Source organism: Artemia sp. Qi Xiang Cuo, chromosome 3 (assembly GCF_049724085.1).
Source record: "Artemia sp. Qi Xiang Cuo chromosome 3, ASM4972408v1, whole genome shotgun sequence".
In the NCBI taxonomy this organism is placed as follows: Eukaryota; Metazoa; Arthropoda; class Branchiopoda; order Anostraca; family Artemiidae; genus Artemia; species Artemia sp. Qi Xiang Cuo.
Genome location: NC_142796.1, coordinates 84,466,612 through 84,484,764, shown reverse-complemented (window position 1 = coordinate 84,484,764; position 18,153 = coordinate 84,466,612). Strand labels below are relative to the sequence as shown.

The following is an 18,153-nucleotide window of genomic DNA, read 5'->3' as shown; positions in this document are numbered from 1 at the left end:
TTTAACATATTAGAATTATTTATATAATTAAAGAAATCCATGGCATATGTAGTTTGGCCATTAGGGTTATAAAAGCTTAATATGTAGGTTGTTATATTATTCAGCCAAACACTGATACCAATTGCATCAACATCATTTGCAAAATATGGAAAATTGATGCCACATAATTTTATATTATTTTTAACTAATAGAGCTACTCCACCTCCTTTTCTCTCTGATGATCTATCCTTTCTCAGGATAGTATATCCCAGAGACTTAATTTGTTCATTTTGTGTTAAATGAGTTTCCTGGAGGCAAGCAATATTAATGGAATTATTATTCATAAAAGATATTAGTTCATTTAGCTTATTTTCTGTGAGTGATCTTACGTTCCACTGGAGTATTGCTATGTGTTGTGTTGTTGATTTATTTTTCATTTAACTGTGTATCAATGTTCAGCTTTGTTAATAGTAAAGCAAGATATTTTTTGCTTGAATTAGCATATCATCAGGGATGTAGATTTTTGCCAGTTCTGCATTAATTTTCGTTTTCTGTTATTTTTGTACGTTCATGGCCTGAACTGCATTACAGTTTAGAATGAATAAGCATTTATTTGGGGATTGCATGTTTGGTTGTGCATCCTGTTTGTCAGTTAAGGGATTAATTCCTGGCAGTGTTTCTGGTTTGTTTCTTCTTGGGAGGGGGGGCCAGGCTGACCTCATCTCACCGGACAAGGAGGATTGTTGACTTGGTGATTCCTTCTGATAGGGATGCGAGCTAGGGGGCTTAGAAGATGGTGTTTTATACGGGGTACTTGATACGCTGGGGGCGTTTGACTTGGGGATTTTGGTTGGTTTCATTACGGGCTTTATTTGGTATTGTTGGGTAGCATTTGCTTCTATTGCTGCAAAGGGGTATGGGATGGCCTTCTCTGTTGCTATTTGGAGTGTTAGAGCCTCTTTTCTTATTTGCTGGGCATGGTGATTTATTTGTAGATTCATGTGGGCTGTTGACACATGTACACATGTAGGCTGAGTGTTGTTGCAAGTTGTCAACTCTTTACGATGGTATGCTTTACAATTACTACACTCTAGGAGAATTTCATTGCATTTGTTTGTTGTGTGTCCCAGTTTGAGACACTTCTGACACTGGATAGGCTTAGATTTGTATTCTTTGTGTGGTTTGATTTGCCCAAATAGGAATAATTTTTCTGGGATATTAATTTTTTCCTTCAGTGTAAATAAGAAGGATCTACTTGTTTTTAGGCCATTAGAGTTAGGTTTGCCTAGTTGGGTAACATCTTCAACTGGGATTGTGTTGCCAGTCCTATCTGAGAGTCCTTCTTTTAACTCCTGAATGGATATCTTTGGGGGAACATTATAAAGAACCATTTTTGTTGGGGATTGTTTTGGGTTCTATTTACATGCATTAATTGGGGTATTCAGAAGGGATTTTAGGTTAATTATTGTGTCTGTTGATTTCTGATCTTGGACAGCTATTAGCAGATATCCATCACGGTGAATATTAAGAGAGAACGTTGATTTTAGCAATTTAAAAGTTGCAACTCTTATTGCAGTAATCTTTTTTATTTCAAAGGGGGTAATAGGAGTAATTTTAAGGTAAATTCCTAAGTTTTGGGAGGGAGGATCTTGGGCAGGGAGAGGGAAAATGCTTTTGATTGGGGAGATTTTTTTCGTTTTTTTTTTTTTAGCTTCTAGAAAGGACCTCTTGAAACCCATTATCATCATTTATAGTGACATTAGCCCCTACACTGATCATTGTCCTATTCTCAGAATTGGAGCTATCATTTGAACTTTGAGATAGTGAGCTTGACCAGCCAAAATGGGTATCAGGTTCACTGGTATTTGGGGTGGGATCTGGGGAACTTTTTTTTGGAGGACTTCCAATCATTGCCTATTTGAAAAAGCTTTAAACTAAAACAAGAAGGGATAATACAATGATATCAAACTGTCTGCACTCTACTATGGGGAAAAGAAACACCACAGTATAGCCCTGAGGATGATTTGGGCAGGATTAGTTCGATACAACTGCTGATTAATTGAGATAATATTTCACAAGAAAATTTATTTTAAATTTCTTAAAATGTGGCTGCTGTATGTTGCTCTCATTCCCGCTCCAGAGGGCACTGACCTTTGGTGACAAAAAATCTTTAGATTCCTACAGTTAAAACATGAGAAATAGATCTACTGTTCAAATGAGGTGCAAGGAACGTGTTTCGAGCCTCATATAAGGTGTTAAAGATTTTTAAATCTATTTTTTTAACTTTGCAAATAGCCTTGATATTGCTTAAAGTCCTGTTGAAATAATGGAAATTATATATCCAAAAAGTAATCAAAAAGAGACTGAAAATTCAAAATTAAGGCATTTTGTTAAAATTAAGATATGTATAAACCTGTCATCAATGCAATCTTCTAGGCCCTAGAAATAAGGAAAGGGTAGAGATAGTAGCTTGAATACACCTTCCCTCAGTATGTGTTGTAGAATTTTCAATCACCTAACTCAACTATTTTCCAGGATAACAAGATGCCCCTCAACTTGAACTTTACCCTTTTACCTTATTACATTACGAAAATGCCAAGAAACGCAAAATGGTGCTGGTGACTATTTTCCGATGCTAGTACTGTTTTCCGCTCTTTTGACCTTCCTGTGCTCTTTCCTTTGAATCTTAGCACCAAATTACTGAACTTTAATTTGTTTATTTTTTTAATCAGTAATTAACCAATTAGTTAAACTAGTGAAGCTGTTTTCCATTGCAGATATGTGTTTTTTGAGTACAGCACAGAAGACAGTGCCAAAGAAGCCTTGAAGACGCTAGATGGATACAAAATGGACAAATCACATACATTTACAATTAATTTGTTTTCAGATTTTGAAATGTAAGTTTTTTTTTTTCAGTTTTGCCAGTTTTACAGTAACTTATACTTTAAGGCAAGCTTTGATATTTGAAAACCGACAGGTATATTTATAGACCAATGTAAACTCCTTGGCGCTTTTAAATAAAAATCCAGGAAATATGCGAATTATGCGAAAATATATGAATTTATGGAGAAGCCTTAAAAAACTTAATTTCTTGTTGATGGGCAGACTGGCGTTTAGTTTTTGATATTTAGGTGTTTTTCGCTTTTGTTCCTAGTTTGCTTATATTTTAACTTTAAACTGAGATAACACTTGATAATTAAAGGCCAATTGGTGCAAATAGACACAGGTAAACCTAGGGGGGGGGGGGGTATATAGATCGGTTGTTTGTACAGCTTTAGCTCGGTTGTTTAGTCACTTCTCTAGCAAGATACATACCCTAGGAAATTATATTTTTGTTTTAAAATAAGGCAAACCATGATATTAGAAAGTCAAATAGACGTGTATTGACGAGTACAACACCCTTCGGTGGTTCGAAAAGAAAAGAGGAAGGGATCCCTAAAAAGGATGGATTGTAGCTGCAGCGGTAGCTGCAACCTAGTAAAGGACGAACTTTGACCAATAGTAGCCCAAAATTATTCATTTTGAAACTCAATTGGACCGAAATAAAAAGTATAGCATTTTAATCGCCATGGCTGAAAACCCCATACATGAAACTAACAGTCCCCTGGATTGAACAACAAGTAAAAATAACTCTTTTCATGGGAAGCACAGATGTGTCCCTTTTTTTCGTTTTTCTTTTATTCACTGCTAGCGGGGCACTGGAACATTGTCGAGAGCTGTTTGGGGGGCTCTTTTTAAAGAAAATTGTTATAACTAGTTTCTTTTGTAATTAACAAAGCACAATATTTAAGATAAAATTAATTTTTTGACAAAAAAAAATGCATTTTCTATTTTGTAATTAGAAAATGGTATATTTGATAATCCAAGGCCAACAGGTGCATATAGATTCAGATAAATCCACCAGGGGAGAGGTATTTTCGCTACTGCAATTAAAAAAAACATTTGCTGAGTTTTACTATAATAATCCTACTGTAATTATTTTATTAGCTTCAACACTTTTTTTTACTTTTAATGCCAAAAAGATAAAGATGCTCAGTTGTACTTGATCAGTTTTTCCACAAATGCTATAGCTTTTTATGGTCTTTATGATGGTTTTACTCCTTGACATATGTAATAAAAAACAGAGGAAATCCAAAGTGCCACCCAACATACGGTTTATCTGAACGATGGTTTGGGTTGAGCCTCTTCTAGATTAGATTCCTGGCAGTGGCCATGACGGATACTATAGTTTTTCGAGGTATGCAAAGAAAGTGATGAGATTACCTTCACTGCAGCACCAAGCCGCCTGAGGTCAGCACAGCTACGCTCGAATCTCCTCCGTCTCAATCTATTCAAAGCCTCCGTCTTTACACCCTATCAAGAAGTTCCCATTTCCCTTAAATTTTCCTTACGACTTCCTCCAGACCCATTCGGAGACGACTGGCTTTTTGTTTGGCCCTAGAAGGCTGACCGACAAGGACGATCTTGAGCAATCTGTCATGCTTCATCCGTGGAACTTGTCCTAACCATCTAAACCTTTCTCTCATTATAGTCCTAGAAAGCAGGACAGAACCACACGTATAGCCTACTGTTTGAGATACGGCCTACTGTTTGAGATATGATTGGTCGGTCGGGCACCCAAAACAATTCATTGGCAATTTCTCTGTAAAACATCTAGCATATCCTCCTGTTTTTCATAGTGCCCATCACTGTAGCTTCTACTGTCATCACTGTAGCTTCAAGTATTCTAACCTTGTTTCGTAGACTTATCTTCCTATTCTTCTAAACTTTCCTTCAACTGTAAAAAAGCACCCTGGGCCTTGGCTTTTCAAGCGTTAACATATTCACTGTCTTTACTAATAATGCTACCTAGAATTATGAAGCTTAGATAATTTCGGAGACCACACTTATTTTTCTATGACGATAAAATAAAAGTTCAAAATAGGGATAAAATTCTTTTTAATAGACAGTGTATAGAAATTCACAAAAAATACCAGATATTTCGGTCACATATACAGTGACCGTCATCAGTTTTACTACTGATAACGGTCACTGTATATGTGACCAAAATATCTGGTGTTTTTTGTGAATTTTCTATGCACTGTATTAAAAAGGATTTTATCCCTATTTTGAACTTTTATTTTATCGTATATGAAGCTGTCCACTTGATCGATCTTCTCGTTACCCATTATCGCTTCTTCACCTGCACTTATTCATAGTTTATTGTTTTTCTGTGCTTGCAAAAGTGATGGAGGTGGGGGCAAACTAGATATATTTTTTATTTTTATTTTCCGTCCACTATCGATCCATTTTGATGCTTATCGTTATTCGTGTTTTCGTGTAATTCATTCAAACATTACGGAGAATTATATCTAACACCTTTTCCTATTTCTGGGGAAACTTCTTATTATAAAAAAAAAGAAATTCCATTATCACTTGTGATTGTGTTGGAGGAGAAATGGCGGTTTCACTTGGTTTTTGTGAGCTAATTGCTTAGATTCTCTATTGAAAATTAAGACAGTGTAAACTCTTGTGTTCAAGTGCTCAGAAAAAGATGGAAACGTTGGTTGTTTGTCAAATAATGTTCTTGAATAATACATAATATACGCTGATTTTGTGTTGGTATTTCTGTTTAAGAGTGGGGCAATTTTATAAATTATTTTTCTTAGTATTTTTTATTCAATTTGAACTTAATATCGCTCAGCTTAACGTTGCTGCCCAACATAGCTCAGATTCACAAATGGATTCTAAAAATTCTTAAATCTTAAAAATCTTGTAATTTTCTCCATATTTTCGTGTATTTGTCATATACTTTGCATATTTTTTATTCTTAACATCTTTTAGTGTTTTGCTTCTCTTTTTCGACCTTTTTTTGCTGTTTTGATGAATTGCACTGCCTTGCAGAATAAACTCAAACTTCAGCATATAGTTCCTATATCAAATATTTATTTCAAATGTTTATGAGCTAAAAGCAGCGTTTTTGGCTATCCCATACATTAGGAGGATTATAATCTAATATAATTTCTTTAATTTATATAATTTCTATTTATTTTAATATTGATACTGATTTGTGGTAATTGTATGCTTGGTAGATTATTTGATTCTATTTTTGTTCATTTTTGGTTTAATGGAGTTCTTTAGTTTTTTTAAAAAAAACTTAATTTGTGGAAACAGTTATTTTTAATTAATGTTATAACAAGCCAAAGTATAATATATATAAATAACACCCATATAAGTATATAATTTTGATATAATTCCACCAAAAGCTTATTAGCAAAATAGCTCCGTCCCAGGCCCTATTTTATGAGAGCTGGTGTCCTTGGGGCTACAGGGCTGTCTGGTTTCAGGGTTTTCTCTAACAAATTAAAAACGAAACTGAATTTTAAACCCCAACATTTAGGAGGAGGATGTGAGGAGGATCCGTAAAATTAAAGCTTTTTGGTCCCGAAAATGCTCAGTTTTCAATTTGTGCCCCCCCCCCTCCCCTAAGGTTTTGAGCTCCTTTAATTTACGTACCTTTGTAAATAATGTAAACTTTTGATGTAAATTTTAATTTCATAATGAACCACCTTTTATTCATAGAAGGGCTTATAACAGAGGGTGGCAGTTCATGATGTAATGGGGTGGTAAATTGTATTTTTTTTATCCAGGGAGCTTTTTTTCTATTAAATACAATACAAGATATTTTTCCTCTCCCAATTAGCCTCCAGTAGTTAAATCTCAAAACTAATGTGTAACTTCTGTACAATGACTCGTGTATTTTCTACCTTCTTTTCTTTTCTAGGTATGAGAATTTACCGGAAGAATGGACTCCTCCAGAGCCCCATCCATACAAGTCCAAAGGAAATCTTCACTATTATTTGTTGGAATCAGATGCATATGACCAATATGCAATACATTATGAAGGAGGCGAAAAAACTGCCATCTTTTTGAATTCTCAGCCCGAACCATCGTTAATACAAGAACGGCCGGTAATGCTTACTTTTTACTTGGTAGAATCATAAGTATATCACGTTGAATTATCAAGATCCTGTATTTACTAATTCCGGTGTTGCAACTTGTTTCTTTTGTCTATGTTTCCAATCTTCAAACTGTTTGACCTTTTTATTTGGGGGAAGCTATAAATAAATAATTAAGTTTCTTTTCGGCTTGTTATAAAATAGTACTAATTTATTTATGCTAATAAAGCTACTGGGTAAATTGAAAAATAGTAAACATGTTTGGAATTGTAATGAAAAGTAGTTTCTTTCAAGTAAGTTTCAAATTATTTATTAATTATTAAAATCGTATTATCTGTTAGTTAACTATAATTGCTAATAAAAGAATTCTTTCTGCATTTTTTTATTGGATTGCTTTATAATTCTATAAATTTATTGGTTTACTTTAACTGTTTATTAAATCCCAATTTGATGAAGATTGTACAAAAGTTAATTCACTAAAAGCGCTCGTTAATGGTATTCAGAAATATTATGTGAAAAATTATTAAAAATATTAAATAAAAAAATATTATTAAAAACATTTAATGTGAAGTTTGCTTTTGATCGTTCTAGCTGTTAATTTGCTCTCACCCGAAATGAAAAGTTTAATTTTTATTTATTAATACTTTTGTTGAACTGGGAACAGCCTTCTTCTTCTTCTAATTCACAGCAGGCGGACTATTCAGTTGATACTATTACAGCCTCTTCAGTTGATTCTTCAGTTCTTCTGCTTCTTGTCAAAGTTTTATTTCAGATTCTAAAATTCAGGTTTTCTCGCAGCTTAATTAAGTTTAATACTAACTTCCAATACTAACTTGCGTTGATCTGCTTGAGTTATCCTAAAAATATAACTTGAATTTTTTACAATAGTAGCCAATATATATAATAAGTTAATCCAAGTCAATCTCTAATACCATAAGAAGCTGTTAATTCCCTCTTGCCTGGAACGAAAAACTGTATTTTTGTAAACCACTATTAATTATTCTTGACATCGGAAACACGCTTCTTCTTCTTCTAATTCACAGCAGGCGGGCTATTCAGTTGGTACTATTTAGCCATCTTCTTTTTGCTTCACTCTGTGGGCTACAGAGTTACTGTCTTGGTTGTCTCTTATTTATTAGATATTCTCAGATATCTTTCAGTAGATCTTTTGACTCAAGGAGTTCAAATATAAGATGATAGATATAGATTTCTGTGCTCTGTCTGCAGGTATAGTTGGCTAGGCGCTCTTAGTTTGATTCTTCAGTTCTTCTACTTCTTGTCAAAGTTTCATTTCAGATGCCGAAATTCGGGTTTTTCGCACACACTTGCATCTTTATGAAGGTCTAAAAGTAATTTCATGTTGCATTGATCTGCAACGGCTTTCATAAAAAGAAAAGTTTTTTTTACAGCCATTATATGATTCAAGTCGAGCCCTGAGACCATGGAAGATCTTTAATCCTAATGTGAAAGTTTTTTCACATTCTTCTTCTTCTTCTAATTCACAGCAGGCGGGCTATTCAGTTAGTACTATTTAGCCTTTTTCTTTTTGCTTCACTCTGTGGGCTACAGAGCTACTGGCTTGGTTGTCTCTTATTTATTAGATATTTGCAGATATCTTTCAGTAGATCTTTTGACTCAAGGAGTCCAAATATAAGATGATAGATATCAATTTCTTTGCTCTGTGTGCAGGAATAGTTGGCTAAGCTCTTGACTGATGGTGAGATTTTGTGGTGTTTGAAGCATTTTAACAGTTTACAAAGCAAGGTATGTTGTGCAGACGTCAGCATATTACATTCAAATAGGCAATGGTCAATTGTTTCATTATTCATATTACAATGCCTGCAAAGAGGGGACAGGGGAATTGAACCACTTGAATTAGAAAACTTATATGAGAATGCAAGGAAATTTAGTCCATTTGTTCCAGAACGAATTCTATGATAAATTTTAGAAAGATACTTATTGGGAAAGGGGGAAAGAGGGAAAGGATAGGATTAATCTTATTAAAATTAATATCTGATAGCCTCTATCGGTAAATATCTCTAATTGGGATTGGTCTCCCACTTGGCTGGTCAATATTTATAGCATTTTTTGCTATTTCATCAACCTGATGATGACCACTTATGCCAGAGTGGCTAGGAATGTACTGAAAATAAGTTTTTATGCCACTTGAAGCAAGATTATCTATAATACTGAGACAATGATAAGTGTCAATGTCCAACTTATATTGAGGAGCTAAGGCCAGCAACTCTAGGCTTAATAAAGAGTTGACGTATATGATATTATTTTTTGAATCTGCAATCAAAAGTTAATTAACTTTAAGGTTATCTAATGAGGAGATACTAGTATTTAACTCAGCAGTCAATAAGGATAAATTATTATATAGTATCTTGTCCATTATTATTATATGGCGGGGACAAAAAACACAACTTACTACTTTCTCATTCATTTTTGACCCATCAACAAGTGTTTGGAAGTGATTTTTATAGGTAATTGTATTAAGTTCTGCAAATTTTTTCTGGACAAAAGCAATGGGGGTTAAATCTTTATTCCACTTTGAGAAGTCATTATTTATTATGTGACTTGACTAATTCCATGGGAGGGATCGGGGTAAAGTGGGTGCTATAGACTTTGCTGGTATGGGGAACTTCTGAATATTGGCATAGTCATCTGCAATGCCTCTATACATGGCTGGATTTTTTAACCAATTATGTAGTGTCTGTGAGCTATTTGATTCAATTTTTGTAAGATGTTTTGTCAAGAGAAACCTACGTCTCTCCCTTATTGTTGTTAATCCATTCTCCATAAGCAGAAACTTGGTGCTTGTGGGTTTCCTAAGACCCAATATGAGACGTATTATATCGTTTTGTATTGTTTCAATTTTTTGCACCTGGGTCTTTGCACATGCACCATAGACGATGAGCCCATAGTCAATATGGGGTCTTATATGTGATTTATAAAACTGGAGTAAGGTTTTCTCCTTACATCCCTAGGGTGTTGAAAGAAGTCTTTTCAGTATAATTATTTTTCCAGAGCATTTTCTTATTGATTTTGAGATGTTGATGTGGAAATTTAAGTTTCTGTCAAGTACTAGGCCTACGTAATTAATATCATTATATTCTGAAATAATTGTTTTATTTAGAATTAGTTTTGCATTAACATGGTTTCGCTTCCGGTGAAATTGGATTATTTTTGACTTGGTGGGTGCAATGGGTAAATCTGAATGTTGAGAGAATTTTTCAAACTGGAAAAGTGACTTTTGCAGATTTGACTGTGCTATCTGAAAGGTGTTGCCTGATGACCATAGCACCAGATCATCAGCATATTGTAGATTCGTGTGGAACTGAGGACTGGTCCCTGACGTAGGCCTTTGGCTATTGTCTTTTGGGGTGAAGAGGCTGAACCAACACAAACGATGAAACTTCGCACTTCTATGAAGGATTTAATAAAAGATACTTGCTTAGGGGGTATTCCAAGGTTTGCAAGTTTGTTTAAAAGGATTTGGTGGTTCACATTGTCATATGCCCCTTCAAAATCTAGGAAAGCTGCAACTAGGACATTATTTTTTGAGAAAGATTCATTTATTGCATCTGTTAGCAAAATGAAAGCATCTGTTGAGGAGTGGTGTTTTCTGAATCCAGTTTGAGTGTGCGGGATCATATTATTTTTTCCAACAAACCAGAGGAGTCTGTAATAGATCATTATCTCCATTATTTTCCCCAGTATAGGAGTAATCATTATGGGCCTATGGGACTCAGGGTTATCTTTGGGTTTATTTTTCTTTAGGATTGGTAGGAGGGATGAACATTTCCATAGATTGGGGAACCTATAAGATGACTAAGCGTGATTATAACAATTTAGCATTTCTTGTTTGCATGAAGTGGTGATATTCTTTATCCATGTAGTGTGTATATTGTCATACCTTCCGCTAGTTTTGGTCCTAATATGATGTATTGCATTATTCAATTCCTGGAATAATGCCAAACACTGATTCCAATTGCATCAACATCATTTGCAAAATCTGGAAAATTGATGCCATAAATTTTTATATTATTGTTAACTAATAAAGCTACCCCACCTCCTTTTCTCTCTGAAGATCTATCCTTTCTGAGGATAGTGTATCCCAGAGACCTGATTTGTTGATTTTGGGTTAAATGAGTTACCTGGAGGCAAGCAATATTAATGGAATTATTATTCATAAAAGATATTAGTTCATTTAGCTTATTTTCTGTGAGTGATCTTACATTCCATTGGAGTATTGATATATGTTGTGTTGTTGATTTATTCTTCATATGACTGTGTATCGATGTTCAGCTTTGTTAAAAGTTAAGCAAGATCTTTTTTTGCTTGAATGAGCATATCATCTGGGATGTAGATTTTTGCCTATTCTGCAATGATTTTTGTTTTCTGTAGTTGATGTATGTTCATGGCCTGAACTGCATTACAGTTTAGAATGAATAAGCATATATCTGGGGATTGTATTTTTTGTTGTGCATCCTGTTTGTCGGTTAAGGGATTAATTCCTGGTAGTGTTTCTGGTTTGTTTCTTCTTGGGAGGGGGGGGGCCAGACTGACCTCATCTTACCGGACAAGGAGGCTTGTTGGCTTGGTGATTCCTTCTGATAGGGAGTTGAGCTAGGGGGCTTAGAAGATGGTGTTGTATATGGGGTGCTTGATGCATTGGGAGCGTTTGACTTGGGGGTTCTGGTTGGTTTCATTACAGGCTTTATTTGGTATTGTTGGCCAGCATTTGCTTCCATTGCTGCAAAGGGGTATGGGATGGCCTTCTCTGTTGATATTTGGAGTGTTAGAGCTCTTTTCTTGTATGCAGGGCATAATGATTTATTTGTAGATTCATGTGGACCTTTGCAATTGATGCATGTAGGCTGAGTGTTGTTGCAAGTTGTCGACTCTTTAGGATGGAAAGCTTTACAATTACTACACTCTCGGAGAATTTTATTGCATTTGTTTGTTGTGCGTCCCAGTTTGAGACACTTCTGACACTGGATAGGCTTAGGTTTGTATTCCTTGTGTGGTTTGATTTGCCCAAATAGGAATAATTTTTCTGGGATATTAATTTTTTCCTTCAGTGTGAATAAGAAGGATTTACTAGTTTTTAGGCCATTAGAGTTAGGTTTGCCAAGTTGGGTAACATCCTCAACTGGAATTGGTTTCCAGCCCTATCTGAGAGCCCTTCTTTTAACTCCTGAGTTGATATCTCTGGTGGAACATTATAAACTACTATTTTTGTTGGTGATTGTTTTTGGTTCCAATTAGATGCAATAATTGGGGTATTCAGAAGGGATTTTAGGTTAATTATTGTATCTGCTGATTTCTGAGGTTCTACAGCTATTAGCAGAGATCCATCACGGTTAATATTAAGAGAACATTGATTTTAGCAATTTAAAAATTGCAACTCTTATTGCAGTGATCATTTTTATTTCAAAGGGGGAAGTAGGAGTAATTTTAAGGTACATTCCTAAGTTTTTGGAGGGAGGATCTTGGGCAGGGAGAGGGGAAATGCTTTTGATTGGGGAGATTTTTTTCCTTTTTTTAGAGCTTCTAGAGAGGACCTCTTGAAACCCATTATCATCATTTATGGTTACATTAGCCCCTACACTTATCATTGTCCTATTCTCCGAATTGGAGCTATCATTTGAACTTTGAGATAGTGTGCTTGACCAGCCAAGATGGGTATCTTTCACTATGGCACTTTCATTGGAATTTGATTTGGGATCTGGGAGGACTTTTTTTGGAGGACTTCTAAACATTGCCTATTGGAAAAAGTTTTAAACAAAAAAAAAAAAAAAAAACTAAAACAAGAAGGGAAAAGAGAATGATATCAGACCGTCTGCACTATACTATGGGGAGGAGAAACACCACAGTATAGCCCTGAGGATGAGTTGAGCAGGATTGGTTTGGTACAACTGCTTATTAGAAGCGATAATATGTTCACAAGAAAATTTATTTTAATTTTCTTATAGATTTGCTGCTTTCATCAGCCCGGAGGAACATTAGGAACATTCTGTTAATTTGACTCTTCTTCTTCTTGTCAAAGTTTCATTTCATATCCTGAAATTTGGGTTTTTCGCACATACTTCCGCATTTATGAAGGTCTAAAAGTAGTTTCATTTAGCGTTGATCTGCAAGAGCTTTCCTAAAAAGAAAAGTTAATTCTGTTTCACAGTGACACATAACTAATATGCGGTACAATCTAGAAGGTGATGAAAGTGGTGAATCCTCAACCTGAATTGTCAATAATACAAAGCGATGAATAATATTTACTTTTTTTACTGGAACCATAGGTAAAACTTGTGGAAATTTAAGGGAAATTTAGACAAATTTATTTGGCTATTGCTGAAAAAAGTGAACAATGAGGCCTAAATTTACTACACATTAATGATCAGTGATCACAGTGATCACAATTTCCTAGTGATCAGAGTAATGTTTACTGTTTATTCACTAGAACTTTAAGTACAATCCGTTGAAGTTCTAATGCCCCAGCCACACCATAGTCACATCTATCGATAAAGAAATCCCAAATATCATGAATGACAAGGCAATTTTCTTGATTTTAGCATCACACTTGTATTTAAAAAGCAAAAAATTGAAATTGCAAGAAATTAGTTTAAAGAGTTAGCACCAACAGTAATTTGTGTTCAACTGTTCTCTACTAATACTAAATATTCTTAACTTTTGTCAGATTCCTCTCACAGAGAAAAAAACTGCTGTTCTAAGTTTCCATCTGTTCTAGTTTTAAAAATTATGCTTTAAGCCTTGACTCTGATTGGTCAGTCAAGAAATTTATGTTTGAAAGTTGAACAATGTTCAACTCGAGAAATTACAAACACAAAACGAAAGTTGCGCTGTAGTCGTGCGTAATTTTGATTTTATCGACAAGTGTGACTATAATGTGGCACGGGCATAAGGAGGATTAGAAAACTTTCCCAATTTATCTAATGCTAAAAAAGCCTTAGCTTGTACATACTGTAGTTTTAGGATAACAACATAGATTGTTTTATGTTTTGAGGCAATAATGTCGTCTTATGTTTAATAAAACATTATAATAAATAGGAGTAATAAAACAATAGCTTGTATATTTGGTGAATTAAACATCTGGTGTATATCTGGTGCATAAGTAACTAAATCTGGCGTATATCTGGTGTACAAACATCTGGTGTATATCTGGTGCATAAGTAACTAAATCGATTGGGTTTTAGGAAATAGAGAATGAAGCTGGTCATAAGAGCACTGCGTATTTGGAGACTGTCCTTAAGGAATGAACCATTATTTATTTATTCTTTTAAAGAAAATATTCTTCTTGAGATACTGTTTTATAGTTTTGAGGGATTGTCAGCTACAGTATTTAATTGACGGCGAAGAAACAGAATCAAAGTGTTGCTCCCGTAACATTTTAGTTGGTAAAAGCAACCAAAGGTTGCTGCAAAACCTCACGCAGCTTTAGTAACGCAGATCTAATTCCTTTTTTATATGAATTGCATCATTAAGATTCATCAGTTTCCAGCACTAGGCAAATTTGCGTTTTCGTGATTTCCAGGAAATTATTCGCAAATTTCCAGCCCTAGGCAACAACTCTTCTTCTTGTCATTGTTTGGATTAACATGTAGACGCTTTTGGATGATCTCACCGCCAGAATCAAATTTAGAGCCCTGCAATGTGTTGCTGCTGTTGAGTTGGAATTTGGGTTCCGTATTACCAAACTGAGATCAAACACACTGTGCCACCACAGGACTGTTGAACAACTCTAAAATTTAGGATGCAAAACTATCAGAACAAGAAGATAGGTCGAAATAAGAGACAGCGTCAACAATGAATAACAATAAAGAACTTTAATTAAAAAAATAATATACTGATCTATTATACATAATTGAGTGTTGGTTGCATGCATCCCGCCAATAAGTCATCTAAAACCTATCACATGATGCTATGGCAAGGACTTACCCAGGGGGGCGTTACGTGGTTTGACCCCCCCTCCCCTCCTGAAATGTTTATCTGATTCGTAAAAACATCACAAAAATCGATATAAACACATTTGTTATGCGTTTTCTGAGGTTTTTGTCGTGTAATCCCTCCCCGAAAAAAATCATTGTGTAAAGCCCCCCCCCCCCCGAAAAAAATCCTGGGTACAGCTTTTTGCTCTGGAACCAGTTTCCCTGGTAAACGGAGATCAAACCAGCCAGTTAGTTTTTGGGTGTTCGGAAGAGAGTACTGATTTTTTGCCTAAAGCAAATGACTATATTTCGTTATGGAGATTGCATACAGTCAAGTTACATTGGGCTGTGGAACGAAAGGCCCTAGGTGACAATTTTCAAAATGTTCGGAGAAGAAACAACTGTTTCGGAAAATATGCCTCCTCTCTCTCGGGCTCCAATAGTACCTTTCTGGTCATCTGATGGTGGTCCTTCTGTGACAATCTTTGTGGCTGTTGAGAAGCCGTGTACTTAATGCTTTTTGGTCTATAACGGTTTTGATTGGTTTAAAAAATTGAGAATCTATTGAATTTTACATTCTTTTTTATTTGTTTATAAATACAGATAAAAAAAGAGGAAGGCTTTTTTACGTAGTTACGTAAGTGTACCCGCTGTGTTCTATCATATATAATATTTTCCTGTTAAGTTTAGAAAGAAATTATTCCTTTTTTCTTGTAGAGATGGACGGATGCCCACCCGCGATGGTCGCCATTAGGAACTTATTTTGCCACTTATCATGCCAAAGGCATTTGCCTCTGGGGTGGTGAAGATTTCAAGCAATTGGCACGATTTAGTCACCCAATGGTTCAGTTGATAGATTTCTCACCCAATGAAAAGTAAGTCCATTTCAGTTTATTTGAAATTAGTGTTACTAAAAAGTAAATTTAATAGACTCAGTTAGGGGCAGCTCTTTGCTAGGGATGATTGAATATGCAAATGAGCACGCTGGTATTAAACTCTGTCCCCTCCCACTTCCATGTCTATATGCAGGTGTACCCATGTATATCTTCCTTTATCTTTTCAAAGACCCGTTTTTTCTCTTACCTTTTTTTTAATTTGTTGACCAAAAAATGTGGTCATAAATGTATACCAATTACACAAACACATATTTTGTATTAGCAGATGTTATTTTGTATTTGCTTTTCTCATATCAAAAGACAAAGTGTGCTATTTGGAGTGCAGAGTCAGGGGTACCTTCAATCAATTTTGCATAATTTTGGCTTACTTTATTATAAATGACAAAAAAAACGTCATAAATGGTGTATCAATACACAAACACGTATTTTGAAGTAGTAGATGTTGTATTTTTCAACTTTTCTCATATCAAAAGACAGAGTGGACTGTTTGGGGTGTGGTGTCAGGGAATGACAAAACAAAATGTCATAAAAGACATTTCAATTTCAGAAACATTAATTTTAAAGAAGAAAAATTTTGGCTTTGAATATTTCTTTTGTCAAAAAATGAAATGGACTTTTATAGATAAAATAACAATTCCAGAAGTGTGTATTTAAAGAAGCAGGTTTTCACTTTTGAACATTTCTTTTGTCAAAGCTTTTATAATTAGTGATTTCCAAGATTTCTTTAGTATTAGAACGTTGTTCAATAAATCAAGAATCCCAGAGAAGGGGGTTCAGTCCCCCAACCCGAGCTCCCTTGCTCATCCCCTGTATACTTAGCAATAACTAGGTTGCCTCAATACTTTTCTTCTAAATAAAAAAGTTTTTTCTGCCCCAAATCATGATTGTCTTTGTCTAAACTAGAATCTGTCAGTTCAAGAGGAACCAATCTTTTGAAGTCATACCCGGGGGATTACAACATGTTAATGGAACCTACATTTTACGATTCTAATTTGAAGGATAGAGGAGTCTCTCAAGGCTATATTCTTTTATTTGTGTATGTCACCATGGCCCAATTGGGCTTTCTTGTAAATAACTCTATCTATCTATCTATCGTACTTGCACCCACTTTTCTTGTTTTCAAGTAAATGGGTTTTCCTCGTTATTCAAGCCAAGGAGCTGTAAGTTTCCTGTCTAGGGGTTTCAAAAAGGCGTTTCAAATAGTGTAACTGTGATTTGACCGCTACAACTTTGATTTTGATCTAATTCTTTACTATAATTTTTCAATAGGCAGTTATTATTTTTTAACGAGCTTTTCAACTTTTGGCTACTATATGCTTCTGTTCGCCTTTTACTAGTTGCAGCTATAGCTGCAACCATGGTTTAGAATTTGAAAGATAAGCGTTTATAAATGTTGCATTCATTTATTACGTCATATTTGGTTACAACTTATGATTAAGACGTCATTCATCAAGCTTGTACATAAAAATGTAGTTTTTTTATATTCTGTTTTAAATATACATATATTTAAAAAGGCACTAGAGGTGGCAATTTCCTTTCAAATGAGCCATTAAACAGCTCTCTTATGATGTTCCAGTGCTAAGCTATCTTGGGAGAACAAGAAAAAAAAGATGCTGATAACACATAACACAACTTATCGTGATAACACAACTTATCGTGTTTTTTAACCCAAGATATTCCTCGCTATTCAAGCCAAGGGACGGTAAGTTTTCATACACAGGGGTTTTGGACAAGGCGGTTCTTTTAGTGTACTTCTTGTTTTGATCTGATACTATATTTAAAACTTTTGGCTATTACAATTCTTAGTATTGGGCGTGATTGTCTCTTACTAGGTTGCTAGCTACCACTGGAAACCAGATTTTGATGCAAAACTAATTTTAAATTTTTTAGGTATTTCTCCAGTTTGAATTAAAAAAACTAATATTATTGGTTAGACACCGTGAATGCCATCTTTCACTGTAAAGGCCACATACCCCAGAGAAGCAACTTTTAAAACGATAAGAGGATAATATTATCTTGCCAAAAGATCCATATTACCTTGTCAAAAGATAAATATGTTGCATCGTCATACATATTAGAATTTAGTTGCTGTCAAAAATTGCATTTCATTTTAATACTGCAGTTTGGACCAGAGTTTTTTCTTTATTATAATAATAAAGAAAAAACTCTTCCTCGTTGTTCAAGCAAAAAGGACGCTAAGTTTCCTATGTAGGAGTTTCGGACAAAGCGGTTCTAGTAGTGTATTTCTTGTTTTGATCTGACACTATTTTGAGGAGTTATGGGCTATTGTGTTTCTTAATATTGGACGTGATCGTCTCTTACTAGGTTTCTAGCTACAGCTGCAACCTGGATTGCGTAATCCAGTTAGTATTAGCTAAAGTTTGTTCTCTA

The 18,153-nt window shown here is 34.8% G+C and overlaps 2 protein-coding genes across 3 annotated transcripts in view; one reads left to right on the top strand and one right to left on the bottom strand.

The window, feature by feature from the left end:
* Positions 1 to 18,153, bottom strand: part of Ggamma30A (guanine nucleotide-binding protein subunit gamma-e) — a 224,381-nt gene that overhangs the window by 121,730 nt on the left and 84,498 nt on the right. The gene's annotated exons all lie outside the window — the stretch shown is intronic.
* The window catches only part of LOC148954663 (eukaryotic translation initiation factor 3 subunit B-like), a 63,334-nt gene that overhangs the window by 25,166 nt on the left and 20,015 nt on the right, over positions 1 to 18,153 (top strand). Inside the window, exons 3-5 of the mRNA XM_089086454.1 lie at positions 2,757 to 2,876; positions 6,743 to 6,929; positions 15,584 to 15,741. Of these exons, the coding sequence (XP_088942580.1) occupies positions 2,757 to 2,876; positions 6,743 to 6,929; positions 15,584 to 15,741 (465 nt within the window). The remainder of the gene's footprint in view (positions 1 to 2,756; positions 2,877 to 6,742; positions 6,930 to 15,583; positions 15,742 to 18,153) is intronic.